The sequence below is a fragment of the Narcine bancroftii genome, chromosome 12 (assembly GCF_036971445.1).
Source record: "Narcine bancroftii isolate sNarBan1 chromosome 12, sNarBan1.hap1, whole genome shotgun sequence".
Taxonomy (NCBI): domain Eukaryota; kingdom Metazoa; phylum Chordata; class Chondrichthyes; order Torpediniformes; family Narcinidae; genus Narcine; species Narcine bancroftii.
In genome coordinates, this window is record NC_091480.1 from 3716480 (window position 1) to 3736688 (window position 20209).

At 48.1% G+C, this 20209-nt stretch overlaps 1 protein-coding gene and 1 non-coding gene across 7 annotated transcripts in view; one reads left to right on the forward strand and one right to left on the reverse strand.

The window, feature by feature from the left end:
* abca3b (ATP-binding cassette, sub-family A (ABC1), member 3b) overlaps nucleotides 1–18141 on the forward strand; it is a 98579-nt gene extending 80438 nt beyond the window's left edge. For all 6 annotated transcript variants that reach the window (XM_069905272.1, XM_069905273.1, XM_069905274.1 and 3 more), the window contains 8 exons: nucleotides 2507–2679; nucleotides 5194–5322; nucleotides 7265–7459; nucleotides 10097–10284; nucleotides 10391–10561; nucleotides 12348–12532; nucleotides 13108–13181; nucleotides 16552–18141. In XM_069905272.1, the coding sequence (XP_069761373.1) occupies nucleotides 2507–2679; nucleotides 5194–5322; nucleotides 7265–7459; nucleotides 10097–10284; nucleotides 10391–10561; nucleotides 12348–12532; nucleotides 13108–13181; nucleotides 16552–16674 (1238 nt within the window). In that variant the 3' untranslated portion in view covers nucleotides 16675–18141. The remainder of the gene's footprint in view (nucleotides 1–2506; nucleotides 2680–5193; nucleotides 5323–7264; nucleotides 7460–10096; nucleotides 10285–10390; nucleotides 10562–12347; nucleotides 12533–13107; nucleotides 13182–16551) is intronic.
* A 576-nt stretch (nucleotides 18142–18717) lies between these two features.
* LOC138747821 (U11 spliceosomal RNA) lies at nucleotides 18718–18849 on the reverse strand. Its single transcript, XR_011347677.1, has one exon. It is a non-coding gene; the product is annotated as a U11 spliceosomal RNA (small nuclear RNA).
* Nucleotides 18850–20209: the final 1360 nt, after the last annotated feature.

The following is a 20209-nucleotide window of genomic DNA, read 5'->3' on the forward strand; positions in this document are numbered from 1 at the left end:
TACAAACTCTAGGTCTCTGTATTCCCCCCCCCCCCCCCACCCCCCCACAACTGGATTCTTGACTTTCTCATCAGAAGACCACAGTCAATACGAATTGGAAGCAGCGTCTGCGGTTCACTGATCATCAACACAGGCCCACCCCAAGGATGCGAGCTTAGCCCACTGCTCTACTCACTATACACCATGACTGTGTGGCCAGGCTCAATTCCAAAGGCATCTACAAGTTTGTTGATGACACCACGGTTGTCAGCAGAATCACACACGACAGTGAAGGAGTGGACAGGAGGGAGGTCGATCAGCTCGTTGAATAGTGCAATGACAACAACCTGGCACTTAACATCACCAAAACTAAGGAGATGATTGTGGATTTCAGGAGGGGGTCAGGGGAACATGACCCAGTCCTCATCGAGGGCTCATTGGTGGAGAGGGTCAAGAACAAATTCCTGAATGTCAACATATGAGCATCTGACCTGGAGCCTCCTTGTTGATGCAATCACAAAGAAGGTTCTCCAGTGGCTCGACTTGGAGAGGTGCTTGAGGAGATTCGATATGTCACTGAAGACTCTCGAAAACTTCTCCAGGTGGACCATGGGGAGCATTCTGGCTGGTTGCATCACTGTCTGGAATGGAGGCACCACATCTCAGGATAAGAATAAACTCCAGAGGGTTGTTAACTCGCCCTGCAACATCACAGGCACCAGACTCTACTCCATCGAGAACATCTACATGAAGTGGTGGCTTAAGAAAGCAGCCTCTATCCTCAAAGACCCCACCACCCAGGCCTGGCCCTCTTCACTCTACTACCAGTGGGGAAAAAGGTATAGGAGCCTAAAGACGAGCTCTCAATAGCACAAGGACAGCTTCTTCCCCGCTGCCACCATACACAATGGTTCATGATCAATGAACCATAGACACGGCCTTGCATTTTGTCCACTATTATTGTTTTATAGTAATGTGGTAAGATGGTTAGAATCTGAATGTTTACACTGTGACGCCGCTGCAAAACACCGAATTTTGAGACTTGTTCATGACAATAACTTCTGATTTTGGTTCCCCTATCGAAGAGCTACCGTCTGTTGGAAGTATCCCTACAGTCTGTTTTGTGGGAATTCCAAGATTTAGATCCAGTGACAGAATTCCCCACGGGATTTTCCTTTCATAAATCCACCTCAGTTGTGTGCTGTTCTATCCAGCATTTCCCTTCACACTGACGTCAGATTGCAGATTTCTTGTCAGAGTGCATACATCCCTGAGATTCCTTTACCTGCCGGCTGCAGCAGAATCACCAAACAATAAACTGTTTTCAGTGTAAACAAATAAAAGAAGTATAAACAGATAAACTAATGTAAAGAAACTGTCCAAATCAGAGCGAACAAAGAAAATCAATAAAATGCACAATTTGTCACTGAAGAGTCTGATGGTGGCGGGGTAGCAGCTGTTCCTGAACACGGTGGTGGTGTGAGTCTTGTGACACCGATATCTCTTTCCTGATGGCAGCAGCGAGAACAGAGCGGGTGCTGGGTGGTGAGGGTCCTTGATGATTGCTGCTGCAATTAGGCTAACTGCTCACAATTTCCTGATTTGTCTCTCCCTCTGCATAAACAGTGGTTTATGTGCACTGCCCTCCATTCCACAGAAACGACTATAAAATAGAAACTATAAAATCCTGAAACTTGATTATCATGAAAGTCTCATCAACTTCTCTAGTTCTATGCAAGGGAAACTATGAGTGAACAAGGAGAAGGTGGAGGAATTCAGCAGGTCAGGTAGCGTCCATGGAGGGAAATGGTCAGTCAGCCTAACAAGCTGGGATTCTCCAGCTTCTCTTTGTTCATTCAAGATTCCAGCTTCTGCAGTTCTTGTGTTATTCAGTTCCGGTGAGTGAGTGACTCAGGAAATTAACTCTCAGTAATGCTGTTGCACAGTACTGCCAGATTTAAATGTCAAATAAAAGTGGCAAACCTCCAACGAAGCTCTGGAGGATGCCACCAACTCGACGACCAATCAAGTCAGAAAAGCTGGGAATGTCCAGCAGGTCGTGAAGCATCTCTGTCAAAATAAGTGGTTAATGTTTCAGATCAACGATGTTTTAGCACAATTTTCCCAGCAGGTCATGAGGCCTGATGGGCTACCTTCACTGATCCGTTTTAACCTTGATGTAATTTAACATTTGAATTGTACAAGGACGGAACATTGAAAGTATACGGAGATCATCTCCCACACCATTTCCCCATCCAACCTCCTTCATCCTTCTGTCGACCCTACCCCATCATTATACCTTCTGGCACTATCTGCTGTCTCCCTCAGCCCTTCCTCCTGCATGGTTACCAACCCTGACCCCATCCATCACCCATCCCACATCCCTTCTCTGCTTTACCCCCTTCTCCACTTTACTCCATCCTGCCCTCGCTCAGAAATGCTGGAGCTTTTAGAGTTATGGAATGTGATTGGGAGATGTTGTAGAGCTGCTGTTACTAACACCCTGTACATCATTCACCATTCACAGACATCACCTATCAAATGAATTACTTTTCCTGGGAGTGTCCAGGCATTGGCCGTGTCATTGCTGCCCTGATATTCCAAGGCTTGGCATTCCTGATTCTTCTCTTCCTTATTGAGTTCAGTGTCTTCAGAATGTTGTCCACTTTTCTCTATTCTATCTTCTGGAGAAAAAAAAGGGTGAGTTCATGAAGTAGGAATAATTAGTTATTAACAGACAGATTGATACAGTGAACGTTTGTCTCCTAATGTGACCCCTCAGTCCTGAACACTGACTCAGCTCCAGGTGCAGGAGAACAGACTTGTTTTCTCCACGCACCACCAGGTTGCTTGCAACAAACTTCCATACTACCATACTACCCTGCAAATTTACAATGCAAGAACAGATAACCAGGAATAGGTTTCAGGCTCGAATCCAATTGAGGGATTTGGGGAAATTACATTTAGAATACCAGAAACCAGGAGTGAGTTGCAAGATGGAATCTAATTCAGGATTTGGAGGTTTATGTACAGAATAACAGGTGGCAGTTTAATTGAGAGTGTAATTGGGCTTCCCTGTGGGTTTCAACAGCCAGGTTTAAATGTCAGCTACCAAGAGGCACCAATGTAATCAGGGATGTATGTGGGGTGGGTGGGGGAAGGTTGCTGGATTGGTTTATTGTTCCAGGTATACAGGGGATTGGTGAGGCCACAGCTGGACTACTGGACACGGTTACAATTCCATAACCTAAGGAAGGATTATTAGCATTGGAGGTAGTTAAAAGGAGATGGAGTCGCACAGTGTGGAAACAAGCCCACACTTAGCAAAATCTCCCACACACTCATCCAAGCTGCCTCCTTTTATTTATATAGCACATTTTTTTTCCAACTTGCATTGACCAAGGTGCTGTACAAACCAAGGCAACTGATTGAAACTAGTTCAACTACTTAAAGAACAACCAATTAGGGCATTATAAATAGACACAATTACAGTGAATGGTGCAGCGCTGTCGGAGGTGAGGAACATAAACACAAACAACAGAAGATACATTTTTAACCTGGAATTAAAGCAGTTGAGGGAGGGGGCTAGTTTAATGGTCAGGGGAATGGTGTCCAAAATTTGGGGACCACAACTGCAAAGGTCTGGTCTCCTCTTTGTGTGTGCTTAGTGTAGTAGCTAACCTGAGCTGCTTGGGAGCGGAGTAGGGTGTAAGCAGGTTGGAGATATGGGGAGGGGGGAAAGGTCATTGAGGGCCTGGTATGTAAATGGCAGCAGCTTGAAGTTGACTCTGAGCTGCACCGGCAGCCACTGGAGGGAGGCCATACTTGGGATGATATGATTCCTCTTCTTGGCACCTGTCAGGACCCTAGTGGTGGCATTCTGAACCAATTAGAGGCGGGTCAGGGAGGACTGGCTAATCCCAGTGTGTAGAGAGTAATCCAGATGTGAGAAGATAAGGGCAGGAATATCCCTATCGAGGTCCTTGAGTGAGAGGTATGGTTTTATTTTTATGATGGTGCAGAGCTAGAAAAAGCAGGCCTTCACCACAGCATTGACCTGTTTGTCAAATTTGAAGGCAGGGTCGAATAGCCACCCCAAGGGATTTAACATGGGGTTTAATAAGAGTGGATTTTGGTGAAATTAGGAGGGCCCATTAGGATGATCTCTGATTTTGTAGAATGTCCAGGCAACACTGTGTTCTGCTGACTAGTCCATAACCCTGACTTTCCAAATTGTGCAACTCTACCTCCCGAGTTCTGCTCTCTTTCATCTTCCAAAGCACTTCCCATTGTTGCCCCTTTGCCACCCCCACCTCCAGCCCCATCCCCTCCTGGTTCCATCAACCTACTACCACACATTTCACCTATTGGACCTTCTTTTTCAGCCCCCTCACGGCCACTTTTCTTGTCCACCCTTTGTATGCTCGCATCCCTCCCCAGCCTGGCTTCCTCTGCCTTTTTCTCTTGTCTTCTTCCATCTATCACCCTTTTGTCTCCTTATTTCATTGCTCCCCCTCCCCCACATGGCTCCATGTGCCTGTATTCCTACACTCCTCATCAATCCCCCCCTACCTCATCCCTCCCCTCTCCTCTTGATACTGGCTACCTTCCCTCTCCACTCCCATCGTGTGATCCTGAAATGTCAACAGTTCCTTCTCCTCCCTCCACCACAGATGCTGCTTAACCCAGACTTAGTTTTGACTCCAGATTCTAGCATCTTTTGTGTCTCAAACCCAGGTTTCAGACTGTAGATTGGAAACACTTCTACATGCATATGGAGGTGGAGTTTAGCAAGGTTCTTCCACAAGCAACAGCTGGTGATTAACCTTTTTTAATTTTCAATTCAAGGTCGATAGGATTTTGATAACAAAAGCTAATTGGCATATTGGCAAGTTGCTCATTAGTCATAGGTAAACTGTAATGTCATTGAACAGGGAGGAGATGGGTTTGAGGCCCTAATGGCCTCCAACCGTTCCTGTAATAAATGGGGAGCTGAAAGTATTGGAATCTCCCTGCAGGTCAAGTGACCAAGGAAAATAAAGAATAGATCTGCTGAAAGATTACATGAAATGCCACAGGCATGTGAACTGACATGTACGTGCACAGGCACATGTACAGATGCCCATGTACAGATCCATATGCTGACAGACACTTGCACATACGGTGACTGACAAGTCAAGAAATTGATTTGATTACATTGCCATCTTCTCTCAGGCTTTGATGATAAATGCCACCAGCCCACATGTGGTGGAAGATGACGATGTTATGATGGAGCGCTTGAAGATAGAGGAATCCCTCGCTGCCCAGATGGACAAACCACTGGTGTTGAAGGATCTCTTAAAGGTAAGTGCTCTGCAAGCTCAGCTTCCACTGCCATTTGTGACATGCACCTTCACTGATCAGTGCTCGGTGATCAAGCCACAAGCTGCCATATCCCAGTCAATATTTGAGCTAAAGGTTTAGATTGTGGAATTGTTTCCCCACCCACACTCCTAAAACTAAACTCTCAAGCAAAAAATAAACTGCTGGAGAAACTCAGCAGGCCGGGCATCAATGGTAAAGGGGAAGGGACTCCAGTTGAAACATCGACCATACTTCTGCCTACACAAGACCTGAGCATCTCTGTTATGTTCCCACAAAATGAATGCAGAGATGATATTTGATAAATCTCCAGCACCCTCTCTAATGCCTCCCCATCTTTCCTAATGTGGTGCCTAGTCTGTCACCTAGCTTGCTTCTATGTTCTTGCAGCCTCTTGCAAGTCACAGTCCTGCCAGTCTCACATCACCTGCAAACTGGGAATTGTGACATTAGGTCCCATCAGCTAAATCATTGATCTACATTGTGAATAGCTGGGGCACGATGACAAGCACCTATGGTACTCTGTTACAACCTTTCCATCTGAGACAGATCATTTATTCCTACTCTTTGTTTTCTGTTTGATTCCTTTTCCATCTGTGTTCAACCTCTTGGACACCACACCTGGACCTGCAGGTATTTGTGCATTTACATTCAGAGGTTCTGAAATGTTCTCACTTGCATCACTCGGTAACCTGGGATTGCATCTGGACTCTGAACACAGCAGACCTTTCCACTGTCTCCTCTTGATCAAAATGGAGTCCATCCGGAGTCTGAGATTCCTTTCTGAGACCAGCAGCATTTTCTCGGTAGAGTCCAGTGTAAAGTCATAACTCTGGCCCTTGGCCTTCCCTCTGACTCCAGTAGGAGATTTCCCCCTGTCTCTGATGGGTTTGTTTCTTCTCTTGCAGCCCTTTTCCTCTTCACATATATTTAGAATATTTTGGGATTCATTTTATATTTGTTGCCTTTCTTTTCAAATGCTATGACATCACCCAATATCTTTCATATCTTCAGCATGAACTTTCTGTAATCAACCTCTCTCTGTTTTACCTTCGACCTTGTCATCCAGGACAGGGTTTAATCTTCCTGCCTTTGCTCAGAGGGAGTGATGGGGATGAGGATTGGCCATGATGGGGAACTGGTGATTCCGTTCAGAGAGGGGGGATGGGGTGGGATACCTGCTCCAGGAGATGATCAAGGACTTCAGGAATGACCACTCTCCACCAACATCAACAACTTTGTAGCAGAGAAAGTGGAGAGTAGCAAGTTTCTTGCAGTTCACAACTAGTGACCTATCATGGACACTCAACCTCTCACTTGTTAGGAAAGTGCAACAGTGACTGCACTTCCTGAAAAGACTGATGCACGCAAGGCTACCAGCCACCATCATGTCAACCTTCGACAGGAGCTCTATCAATTGTATCACAGTGTGGTATGGTTGCTGCATAGAAATGGATCGGAGGTCAATCTACAGGACCATAAGAGCGGCAGAGAGGTTCCCTGGAGTCTCCTTCCCTCCCTCCCTATTAATGCGATCTACCAGGATTGTTGTATGAAGAGGGCGTGCAAAATCATTGACGACTCTTTCCACCCTGTACACAGCATCTTTCAGTTGCTCGCATTGAGGAAGAGATTGAGTATCAAAGCCAGCCCCACCAGGCTGTAGAAAAGGTTTTTTTCCCACAGGCCGAACAGCCAAAGGAACTGCTCACACTAACCATCTGAGACTGTCATGTACACAAAACAATATTTATTTATTAGTATAGATTAAATACTTGTCCTGCATATGTATTGTTTATCTGTATGTGTGTTATGTCTGGTTGTGTGCCTGCGTGTTTTGCACCGAAGACCGGAGAACTCTGTTTCATCAATCAGATGACAATAAACGAACTTGCCTTGGTCCTGAACACTGTCTGTTTTGCAGGTTTACCATGGTAAGGAGCCCACGACTGCTGTGAACAGGATTAGTTTGGCTGTAAACCAAGGCGAGTGTTTTGGATTGTTGGGGCCGAATGGTGCTGGGAAAACAACCACCTTCAAGATCCTCGTGGGTGACATGAAAGTGAATGGGGGCGATGCTTTTATTGAAGGTCACAGCATCCTGAATGAGAGGATAGAGGTGAGTCCAACGTGCATCCTTTGTCACATCTGCACCAGGAGAACATCACTCTGTGCTGATGTTTGGGCATCATGCCATCTCTTCCTAGTCCTTAACCTGATATTCCCTTGATTAATCTGTCTGATCCCTCTCTGATTATCCAGCTTCCCTGTCCACACATCTCTCCATTGGCCTCAACCATTCACTGCACAACCAAGATTCACATTCTTCAAGTTCCTGATTGCATTTATCACTGACCATTTGATACTTATTGCCACCTCGCCGACATCTCCCCCATCACTCCCGACACCATCAGCCTCTGTTTCGAAGTGTCTCAGCGTGCTGTTTATCTTGGAAAATTCACAAGAGCGTCAGAAATCTGAGCAACAACGAACATGCAGAAAACACCCAGCAGGTCAGGCAGCATGTGTGGAGGGAGGAACAGAGTGAAATGTTTCCGGTTGAAGACTCGTGATCAGAACTGGGAATGGCTGCATCTTTCCTCTCAAGCCCCATAACATTTTCACAGCTTTCTATAAGAACACACCTCATTCTTCCAATTTGAAGCGTCCAGCCCAGGCCTGTTCAATCTTGATGCAGAGCACAGCCGGTCTTGTCAGGAATTGACCTGATGCTCCTTCGTACACTCCCTAACCTGCACACAATACTGGAGTTACACCTCTGCCTGCCCCATTCCTTCCTCACACTTCACCATCCTGGATTACATTCTCCTGACGTCCCCAGGATCCTCTCAGCTTTGACATGTAAAACTGTATCTACAGCTTTGCTCATTCGATTCCCTTCGTTGGTTTGACTGAAGGCTGCCCCGGTGGAACTTTTCCCAGGTGTCTGCCAACAACACACCTTCATCTTTGATCTTATTCTCACTACTTTGCACAATATCCTCACTTTTGTGAATCTGCTCTTCTTCACAGCCTCAGCAATCACAGTCTCTCGATGTTATTCATTGGGCAGCTGCCTCTCTCCCCTCCTGGTCATGAGAGGTGTCCTCACCTCGGTTCTGAACAGACAGCACAGGAGCCAGTTCTTATAAGAACATTAGAAATAGGAGCAAGAGTCGGCTTTTCGGCCCCTCGAGCCTGTTCCCCCATTCAATGGCTCATCTCCACCTCCCTGCCTTTTCCCCATATCTCTTAGTTCCCCGACTGTAAAATCCTATTCAACCTTGTCTTTAATGTATTTACTGATGTAGCCTCCACTGTTTCAGTGGACAGTGAATTCCACAGATTAACGAGAAAAGCAGTTCTTCTTCCTAAATCTACTACCCTGAATCTTGAGGCTATGTTCCTCAGTTCTGATCTCCCCCACCAAAGGAAACAAATTACCTACCTCAATCTTATTTCTGCCTTACATAATTTACACATTTCTATGAGATCCCCTCTCATCTAAATTCCAGTGAGTCCAGTCCCACACAATTCAATCTCTCCTCATAGGCCAACCCCTTCATCTCTGGAATTAACCTGGTGAACCTCCTCCAAAAGCCAGTCCTTCCTTCCTCAAGTAAGGAGATCAGAACTGCAGTCTCACTCGTACCTTGTACAATTGCAGCATAACCTCCCTACTCCTAAATTTAATCCAGCAATGAAGGCCAACATTCCATTTGCCTTCTTGATAGCCTGCTGCACCTTTTGCAATTCATGCACAAGCATTCCCAAGTCCTTCTGCATGTCCATGGTTAGCTCCTTGTACCATATAAGCTGTACCGGTGAACCGGAGAAAAATGTTAGGACTATTGTATTGATCACCTACCCTGAACTCAACTCATTTGTTGCGGGACTGGGTGCTGAACCCTGTGGGAGTCCACAGCCAACTGCCCTCTCCTGACTCCAGACTAATGCTCAAACTCCAAAGCTTTGGAAGGATAAAACCTGAAGATTTTCTTGGATTTGCCGTGCTTCCTCTTCACTCTCCACCTTTTGTCTCCGTTAAACATGTAGCCAACTCACCCAGATCCCATGTGATTTATCCTGCTGGACCATCCTACCATGCAGACCTTGTCAAAGGCCTTGCTAAAGACCACATGGACAGAGTCTATCACCCTGCCTCTTGTCATGACACGCTTCCAGGCATCCTGCCATGATGACTTCTCTGAGCCTGATGAAGATTCCCTTTTCCTTGTCCCACCCTCTTTGCACCTTGTCATCAGTGCATGGAGTGGAGATGTTGGAGTCCTGCCCTCTTCTGCGGGATCCTCTGAATCTCCTTGTCAATTGTCCCTTTTGTTCCACACCACTTTTGACCAATCATTTCTCTGGGTCTGCTTTTATTTTGATCACTATGCCGTAAATGCTCCTCCACTGATTCGCCCTTCATAACCTTAGAACCATGGAACACTACAGCACAGAAAATGGGCCATTCAACCCTTCTAGTGTGTGCCAAAACAACATTCTGCTAGTCCCACTGACTTGCAGCCATTTCATAACCCAACCAACCTCTCACATACATGTATCCAACCAATTTATTTTTAAAACTTAAGAGTGAGCCCGCATTTACCATGGCAGATGGCAACTTGTTCCTAAAGTTGCACCCTTTCCCCCACCTATATAAACTGCTCCCCCAGTAGAGTGTTTGCCCCGTTGTGTTCTCCTGTTTAACACCTAACTGGCTGCTGCCCTGAGATCTGTGTTCTCCTCACAGGTGCTTCAGAAGATCGGCTACTGCCCACAGTTTGATGCCCTTCTGGATCACATGACGGGGAGAGAGACTTTGTTCCTGTTCAGCCGGCTCCGTGGGATCCCCGAGCTGAAAATCGCGCAGTGTGTGGAAGATGTGCTGCAGAGTCTCCAGCTGGAGCCATACGCACAGAGACTGGTGCGGACGTACAGGTGGGATTGGGACAGAAGGGAGTGGGAGGGAGGGAGACAAGGGGTATGGGGCAGACTGGTTGTGGTTGTGCCTTGTCACTCACCCTGCTGTTCCTCTCCACACCAGTGGAGGCAACAAGCGGAAGCTGAGCACAGGTGTTGCAATGATTGGAAACCCCAGCATCATTTTCCTGGATGAACCGTCCATGGGCATGGACCCTGTGTCAAGGAGGCAATTATGGGATGCAGTGACACGGTCTCTGGGATCTGGGAAGTCGATGGTCATCTCTTCCCACAGGTATGTCCCTGTCTTTCCTCAGAATGGAGAAGGGGGAGGAATGGGAGGGGATTGGAGGGGAGATTATGGAGTAGAGGAGGGGGATGAAAGGAGTGCACAAAAGAAGGAAAGGATCAAGGGAAAGAATGTGAAAGAAAAGGGAAGAGATGGAGGGGAGGGAAAGAGCAGGATGGGGGAAGGAGAGGGTGGGATGGGGGAGGAGAGGGTGGGATGGGGGGAGGAGAGGGTGGGATGGGGGAGGAGAGGGTGGGATGGGGGGAGGAGAGGGTGGGATGGGGGGAGGAGAGGGTGGGATGGGGGAAGGAGAGGGTGGGATGGGGGAAGGAGAGGGTGGGATGGGGGAAGGAGAGGGTGGGATGGGGGAAGGAGAGGGTGGGATGGGGGAAGGAGAGGGTGGGATGGGGGAAGGAGAGGGTGGGATGGGGGAAGGAGAGGGTGGGATGGGGGAAGGAGAGGGTGGGATGGGGGAAGGAGAGGGTGGGATGGGGGAAGGAGAGGGTGGGATGGGGGAAGGAGAGGGTGGGATGGGGGAAGGAGAGGGTGGGATGGGGGAAGGAGAGGGAGCAGGACACCAGACTTCCATTTCCTGTTTCCTCCTTGTTGTGGAAACATCTCCCATCCAACACCCAGAAGGGGTGCTCTTTGTTAACTGAGAAATCCTTCAATCACCACCCCCATCCAGATCAATCACCACCCCCATCCAGATCAATCACCACCCCCATCCAGATCAATCACCACCCCCATCCAGATCAATCACCACCCCCATCCAGATCAATCACCACCCCCATCCAGATCAATCACCACCCCCATCCAGATCAATCACCACCCCCATCCAGATCAATCACCACCCCCATCCAGATCAGTCACCACCCCCATCCAGATCAATCACCACCCCCATCCAGATCAATCACCACCCCCATCCAGATCAATCACCACCCCCATCCAGATCAATCACCACCCCCATCCAGATCAATCACCACCCCCATCCAGATCGATCCTCCCTCACCCCCACCCGACACTGTTCAATCACCCTCCTCCACCCCAACTCAGATCAATCATCCACTTTACCCCCACTCATTTCAATTACTCAGCCCCACTCCTCCCTACCCCACCCAGATCAATCGGTGACCCCCCCCCCACCCTACCCCACCTGGATCAATACCCTCCCCTTCATAGCTGTGAGGTAGAGAAAATTAGATTGTTGTCGGGTAGATTTATGTGGGTCATCTCAACATTATTGGCTGAAGGGCCTGTGCTGCTGCTGTAATGTTCATCGTGAAGCCTGAACATTATATTCTAACGTTTATATTCTAGCCTTCTGGAAATAAATGTTGTCACTGTATTTGCCCTGATTACTCCCGACTCAACCTAAAAGTGAATCTTTCTGAATCCTGCACTAAGATTCCTGTCCATTTGGACCTCATCTTTCTGAATCCTCCCTACATATAGGAAATAGTCTATGCCTTATTCCTTCTACTGCAACAATAACCATACACTACCCTGCACTGTCATCCATCTTCTACATCTTTCCCCATTTTCTCAACCTGTCCAAATCCCACTGTAGCCTCCCTGCTCTCCCAACACTGCCCACTCCACCACTTATCTACGTATCACTCTACTTTCTACTGGTCACAGACCTCCTGCCCATAATCTCCCCAGTAACTGGGGCTGTATCCTACCCATACTCTCCCCAGTAACCAGGGCTGTGTCCTGCCCATAATCTCCTCAGTAACCAGGGCTGTGTCCTGTCTGTGATGTTCCCACTAACCAAGACTGTGTATTTCAGTATGGAGGAATGTGAGGTCCTGTGCTCCCGGCTGGCAATCATGGTTAATGGGGAGTTCAAATGCCTCGGCAGCCCCCAACATCTCAAGAGTAAATTTGGCAGTGGATATACACTGCTGGTCAAAATCCAGGGAGACCATCCTGATCTCCAACCATTCAAGAACTTCATCGAGTCAACATTCGAAGGTATGCATCACAAAATAGGGTTAGGGTACAGGGAGGAATCAGCTCCTCTTCCATTCTACTCCCTGCCTTACTGCTCCCCCACCCCACTCACCCCACCACCACCCTTCCTTCCCCATTGCCATCTTGCTCTCATCCCTTCCTCACCACGTCTCCCCTTCTCTCTTCCCCCTCTCTCCCTCTCCCAACCTCTTGGGACCCATCATCTGCTCCCAACTGCAGATGTCTCCTGGGAGGAGAACAGGCCGGCCGTGCTCCCCTGTGGAGGAGAACAGGCCGGCCGTGCTCCCCTGTGGAGGAGAACAGGCCGGCCGTGCTCCCCTGTGGAGGAGAACAGGCCGGCCGTGCTCCCCTGTGGAGGAGAACAGGCCGGCCGTGCTCCCCTGTGGAGGAGAACAGGCCGGCCGTGCTCCCCTGTGGAGGAGAACAGGCCGGCCGTGCTCCCCTGTGGAGGAGAACAGGCCGGCCGTGCTCCCCTGTGGAGGAGAACAGGTGCCAGCTTTGATGTGTTCCTGGGGTGGGAGACGAGTCTCTTCCCCCAACGCTGGATCTGCCACTCATCTCTGTTTCTCCCGCAGGGAGCATCATTAAAGATGAGCGTCATGGGATGTTGCACTACCACCTGACCAGCAGGAGTCTGACCTGGGCGCAGGTAATCCTATGCTTCGAGGAAGGATTCCTCAATCTTGGGGGCCGGGGGGGTGGTTGCTCTGTCTCAGGGAAGAGGATCCCTCGGCTCCAGGGGAAGTGTTCTCAGTCCCAGGTAGGGGGTCAGTTTAGGGGAGAGGGGTTCCTCAGTCTTCAGGGACCTGCTCTGGAGGTAATTTTTCCAGTTCAGGCAGGTCAGAGTAATTCTGCACAGCAAAATCCATTCCTGTGGACCAGGTTGTCTACTTGAGCCAGTCCCATTTGCCTGCGTCCAGTCCCTATCCCTCGAAACATAGGCCCAGTGAGTGAGTGGCCCAGTGAAGGAATGGGGCTTCGAGGCTTTGGCTCGAGAGTCTTCGGTGAGCAGAGGCTGTAGATGAGCATATCTAGATTAAGGTAAGACTGCCACATATATATATCTATTTTTTTTCTCTTTGTAACCAACACACCAATGGCATCATGAAGAAAACCTCTCCTTCCTCAGGAGTTTGCGGAGGAGCGAGTGGAGTTGTGAACCGGTACGGACTTGAAGGGCCAACATGGCCTGTTTCCATGCTGTAAATGGGTAATCTGGTTATGGTTGTAAGGTGAGGGGGAGAGAGATGTGATGTGTGTGACTGAAAGCCTCAACAATCGGTACTCCTCCTTGAGTACTGATGAGTGAGACAGTCAGGCTGAGGAAGGAATCAGTGGCTGTACCTCTGGCACAGAGTTGGCCTCTGTAACCCAAAAGGTTAGAGAAAGGAAGAGGAAGGTGATAGTTATAGGGGATTCAATGGTCAGGAGGACAGATCAGGGATTCTGTGGATACGATAAAGGAAACCGGATGGTGATTTGCATCCCTGGTGCCAGGATGTAGCTTTTCGTGCCCTTGACAATCTAAAGGGGGAGGATAATGAATCAGAGGTTGTGGTACATGTTGGTACCAATGACATAGGAAGGAAGGAGGAAGAGGTCCTGAAAAATGAATAGAGAGAGCTGAGAAGAAGGACCACAAAGGGGGTCATCTCTGGATTACTTCTTTTGCCATGTGACAGTGAGGGCAGGAATAGAATCAGGTGGAGGATGAATCCGTGGCTAAAGGGGAGGGGTAAGGGGCAGGGATTCGAGGTCTTGGATCACTGGGACCTATTTTGGGGGAGGTGGGACTTGAACTGAACAAACAGGTTGCATCTGAGTCCCAGAGGGACCAGGATCCTGGCATGGGCATTTGCTAGGGCTACTAAGGGGGCTTTTAACTAGTATGGTTGGGGGAAGGGGGTCCATATAAGAAAGGACAGCAGAGAGGTTTGTTGGCAAAGAGAGAAGACTTATGGACAAAATTTGAGGGTGGAAGGGCAGATGATCGAGGAGGAGAGGGATCTGGGCCATGATGAAGGGGGAGGTGGGTGGTGATGGTAATAAATAAGAGTTGTCCATAAAGAAGGGTATAAGCAGAGGGTAAGATGTGGGAAATTTCTGAAATGCAAAAATAGGGGGAGTTGTGGATAGTGAGGAGGGTTTTCAGGAACTGCAGAAGGATTTGGACTGCTTAGAAGAGTGGGCTGAAAGGTGGCAGATGGAGTTTAATGTCAATAAGTGTGAAGTGCTTCATTTTGGTGAAGAAGTCTTTTGGTATGCTGGCCTTTATAAGTCAAAGCATAGAATATAGGAGCTGGGAGGTCATTTTGAGACTGTTCAAGGCATTGGTGAGGCCAAGTTTGGAATATTCTGTGCAGTTCTGGTCCCCAAATTATAGGATGGATATAAATAAGGTAGAGAGAGTGCAGAGAAGATTTACTAAAATGTTGCCTGGATTGCAGCATCTAGAAATCATTGAGTACACTGGGTCTTTATTCATTGGAGTGTAGAAGGTTGAGGGGAGATTTAATAGAGGTATTTAAAATTATGAGGGGATAGACAGAGTAGATGTGAATAGGCTCTTCCTCTTGAGGGTAGGTGAGATTGGAATGAAGGGTCATAAGTTAAGGGTTACGGGGACAAATGTTTAGCAGTAACATAAGAAAAAGCTTCTTCACTCAGAGAGGGGTGGCTGAGTGGAATGGCCTTCCGGAAGAGGTGGTTACAGCAGGGTCATTTTTGTCATTTAAGAGGGTTGGTTGAGTACATGGATGTGAAGGGGTTGGAGGGTTATGGACAGGGAGCAGGTAGGTGATTCTAGTGGAGTTCACTTAAATCGGTGTGGACGAGAGGGGCCAAGATGGCCTGTTTCCATACTGAAATTGTTATATGGTTCTATTTATGGTTTACTAACTGGTGCTGCTTGGAACCCGTGTATCCTACCCGTGTGGGGGGGCCCCTGCAGCCCCTTACACATTGGACCCTAAATTTCCCAGTCGAATGGCCACCGGGCAATTTAAGGGCACTCCCACCTCTTCAGTGACACAGTGAGTGACGTGTCACACACTCACTGTGTCACCGGAAGCCCACAGGGAGTCCCATGTTGGCCTCCAAAAGGTAAGTGGCTGGGGCAGATGTGGAATATTGGGGTGGGGGGGAGAGCTGTTGGGACTGGGGCGAGCACGGAGTCAGATCAGGGGAGAACGCTGTTGGGCTGGGGAGGGCAACACTGTCAGGCCAGCAGAGAGCAGAGTTGGGGCAGGAACAATAGCTGTCCTTGTTACCCATAATCCCCCATGCTGCTGGAACTGCTCTGATGTTCTCGTGGTGTGGGGAATTATAGGTGAGGGAGACAGCCATAGCACGCATGCACTGAAGTAATTTTCTACCCGGGCAGCCATCGATCGCTTACAAATTGACCAGCAGCTACATGGTGCGTGTTACATGGGTCGACAATCCACCTCCAATGTGGTTTGCCAACCATGCAGTTTTTAAAAAATTCTATCTACCAATTGGTCTTTACACGGGGAGATAACCTGCCAAATTGGCAGGTTAAACTCATGTTACCGTCCAATTTGTAAACCCCTTTCCTCTCCCTGTGCCTGTCAAATCTTTGAACATTACAATAGTCCCCATGGTTTATAAACCCTCAGCCTCTGATCGTCCCAGCCTATCCAGCCTCTGCTTATAATTCAAGCCCTGCTGTCCCGTAACATTCTTGTGAATCTTTTCTGCACCCTTCCTCTTCCTAAGAGACCAGAACTCTGCACAGTGCTCTGTGTGATCTCACCAATGTCCTGTACAGCTGGAACGTTCCTGTTTGTGCATTCAGTGCCCTGACCAATGCAGGCAACCATGCCAAACACTTTCATCACCACCACCCCGTTCACCTGTGTCACAGAGAACTGTGTACCTGTAACCCCCAAGTCTCTGATCCAAAACACTCCCACGGTCCTATCATTTACTTGTGTCGGCCCTGCCTTGGTTTAACTTACAGGAGTTGATTTCCATCTGCCATTGCACCTTGTTTGTAGATTTTTGGCACATTGGAGAGAGCCCGGGAGACCTACAATATCAAGGATTACTCCGTGAGCCAGATCTCTCTCGAGCAAGTGTTTCTCAGCTTTGCCCGTTTCCAGATCGACACAGACAAGTGAAGCAGTCCACACTGATCAATGTGGAACCCATTCCCTGGCCACGAGCTCCAGCAAGATCCACAGCCAAGGTGATGAAGGCATTTGTACGAGTTTCATGGGAGGTGGGTGGAAAGGACAGGGGATGTCAAGATGAAACTAAAGTAAAGTTAACGTAGCCTAAAGGCCTCGTGTCTGCTGGACTTCTGAAGGACCAGGACCAGCAGGAGCCGGCCATTCGACCCTTATCTGCAAGACCATTCAGTCAGATTATGGCTGTTTTACCTTTGCACCCTCCTCAATTGTCCCCATGGCCACATCTTCAACCTGTTGTGTGTTGAAGGGACTCTATTAATGCAGCTTCCAGAACACAGACTCGCACCAAATCACTGTCCTCTCATCATGGTCCTGCTTATTCTGAGATTCCTTAGCCAGGCACATCCAGCCTGTCATGCCCTTGCAGAATTCTGTTAGTTTCAATGAGATTTTCATTCTAAACTGGAGAGAACACAACACAGTCCATCCACCTCTCCTACAGAATGACTGCCATCCCTGGACCAGAACTTGAACCTTCCCTGTTGACAGTACATCCCTTGGAAGAGAAGGAGATCCAAACTCTCCATGAAGGCTTATGTGTTTGCTCACAGGGAGTGCAGGTGGGGTCACCATTGATGAATAACTTGGCTTGGCTCACGCTGAGCACCCTGCCACATTCCATATCCTCCAGGAATTCTGCATCTTCATGATCATGTGATCTCTCTTCAGGTTTGGGAGTTTATTTCACACTCAATTCCAGCTTGGAATTTGAAACACAATTTGTCAACTTTGGTGGAGCTTTGGCCCAGAGTTCTGTGGTCTGTGTCTTTGACTCTGCTTGACCTTGGGAAAGACTTGAACTTAATTTAGACCTTGCACCTCAATACTGGGTTAGATGGACTGAAATGACAACTGAACTGACGAGGAGTGAACATTATTTCAACTCAACACGATCTTTTAAAAGTCTCATGGACAAGAACAATGATTACCTCTGCCTTCCTCTGAGATTTAAGTGATTGTGTCGAACCTCACTGTTTATGCAATGAATGGAAAGTGGAGCGTGAGTGTGTTTAAATTCTACACTGGGACTCAGGAAACCTCCCAATGTCAGTTGTCACCTGGATGAAATAATAGCATTTGGGCAAATTACCTCGAGTTTGCATGTGATTTCTGAGCTTTTTATCAAAAGGTGAAATTTATCAACTTCTAAATGAAATGTTTAACTTGTAAGTTCCAACTTTTTAGTGTTACAATAGAGTCTGAACAACATCCACATTATTTTCGATCTCTTACCCAAATTAGTTTGCAGGGATTTTCTCATCCTCAGTGATGAGCCAGTCACGTTTGTGCCTTCCAGTCCTTCAGCTCTGATGGAAAGTTACATCCATCCTTTTACTTCTGCAGATGCAGATTTTTGTAAAAATATCAGCAATAAATTGTTTACAAATAAAAGAACCCCATTCCGTGTCCATTCTCTCGGTTGTTACACGTGCCTTCAGCACGGACCCGTGCAGCCTGGACTGATCCTCTCCAACATCTCCGTGCGCTGGAAGACCAACACGTTTTCACCGAGCCCATGGTCTTGCTGCAAGTTTGACTGTGTCTGTCCCCATCATCTCATAAGCCAGAAACTGGCCGCCGCCTATGTCCCTTCAGATTTCCCACCAGCGGTTGTTTTTGAAATGAATTGGGGTGAAACTGGGGATGAAAGCTCCACAAATTCAACGAGAACGTTTCCGGGCCTGAATGGAAGAAGGACGCCCGCAGAGAGAACATCGGCCCCGGACCTGGATGGGCAGCGGGGCCGGGAATCCGATCTGGGTCGGGATGGGGACTCGGGGCTGTTCTCGACAGGAGGAAAGACTGTAGTGGGAGCGGGAGCTTTCGCGAAGTGGTGGGGGCACCGGGCCGGGGGCCGTTTAACCCGCTCCCCAGGACCGGTCGGAGCGCCGAGAAGGGGAGGAGTTTGTTCCGATCCCCGGGACCGGTCGGCGGGACGGGGAAGAGTTTATTCTGCTCTCAAGGTCTAGTCGGGGCGCCGGGACGAACGGCCGCCAGCAGCCCCATCTGTCAAAAATTGTGCTTCCGAAATCTCTTGATGTCGATTCCGCACAGACGGAGCCGGAGCGCCCCCGTGTGCCACACACGACAGAAACCCTTTTGCTGAGCCGATGGCGGGGCCGCGGGCTCATCACGAGCGCCACACTTTTAGCTGAGGGCGAGCAAACCGCTCCTCTGTTTCTGCTCCAGATCCTTTGTTTGCTTGGTCACGGTGAGAAAACGTTTATTTTCAAACTTCCCCATTTTCACCGGAATGAAACAAAAGTGAAGCATGATGTAAACGTTCGCACAGGATATTGGGATATCCTGATTTCCCCGTCGCTGCAGTGTGTTGCAGCGCTCGCCGACAGGGGGCGTCGTACACGTACACCAGGTAGAAGCGACTGAGTTCGCAACAAACTTTGGCAAGTCTTTAGTTTGCAGTGTGAACTTCGATCAGTGGAGTGCATGTCATTCCATTGTTTCTCCCAATGAGAAAGGGGGGCTCGATGATACTTCTTGGAGTGGAGAGCTCCTTCTGCCAGTTTATATCGAGGTAGCAGAAATTGGCATCACGTCAGTGGTGAGGATGGGGTTAATACAGTAAAGGGTGAGGTTAACACTGGTTCTCAACCTTTCTCTTTCCACTTGAAGTCATCCTCATCCCATAGGTGCGCTGGGATTGCTTAAGGTGGGTTGTGAATGGGAAGGAAAGGTTTGAAAACCACTGTTTTTAATCGTACCTCATTCACTCGTTATGTGCACAGCTTCCTAACTCAAAAGGAAATGGGCCAAGAACAATTTTTCTCAAGCAAAATATTTCATTCAGTCACAACCGGGTCCAGAGCAGTGGTTCTCAACCTTCCCTTCCCACTCACAACCCACCTTAAACAATCCCTTACTCATTACAGAGCACCATGGTAAAGGGATGACTTAAAGTGGTCTGTCATGGCTTTGTGTTCAGGTTTGTGGATGATCCAAAGGTAGGTGGAGGAGCAGATAGTGTGGAAGAAACAGGGAGGCTGCAGAAGTATTTAAATTTAGAGCTGCTTTTCAAACTTTTTCTTTCCACTCACATCCCACCTTAAGTAATCCTTTACTAATCACAGAGCATTTATGGCATAGGGATTGCTTAAAGTGGAATGTGTGTTTGGGGGACAATTTGAAAACCACTGATTTAGACAAATTAGAACAGGCAAATGAAATACAATGTCGGAAAGTGTACGGTCACGCACTTTGGTAGAAAAAATAAACTTTTTAAATGGGGAGAAAATCTAAAATACACATATACAAAGGGAGCTGCGAATCCTCGTGCAGGGCAGACTGAAGGCAAATTTGCAGGTTGAGTCGGGGGTGAAGAAGGCAAATACAACACGAGCATTTGTTTCAAGAGGAATGGAATATGAGACCAGGGATGTAATGTAGAGGCTTTATAAAGCACTGGTGAGACATCACGTAGTATTGAGAACAGTTTTGGGCTCCT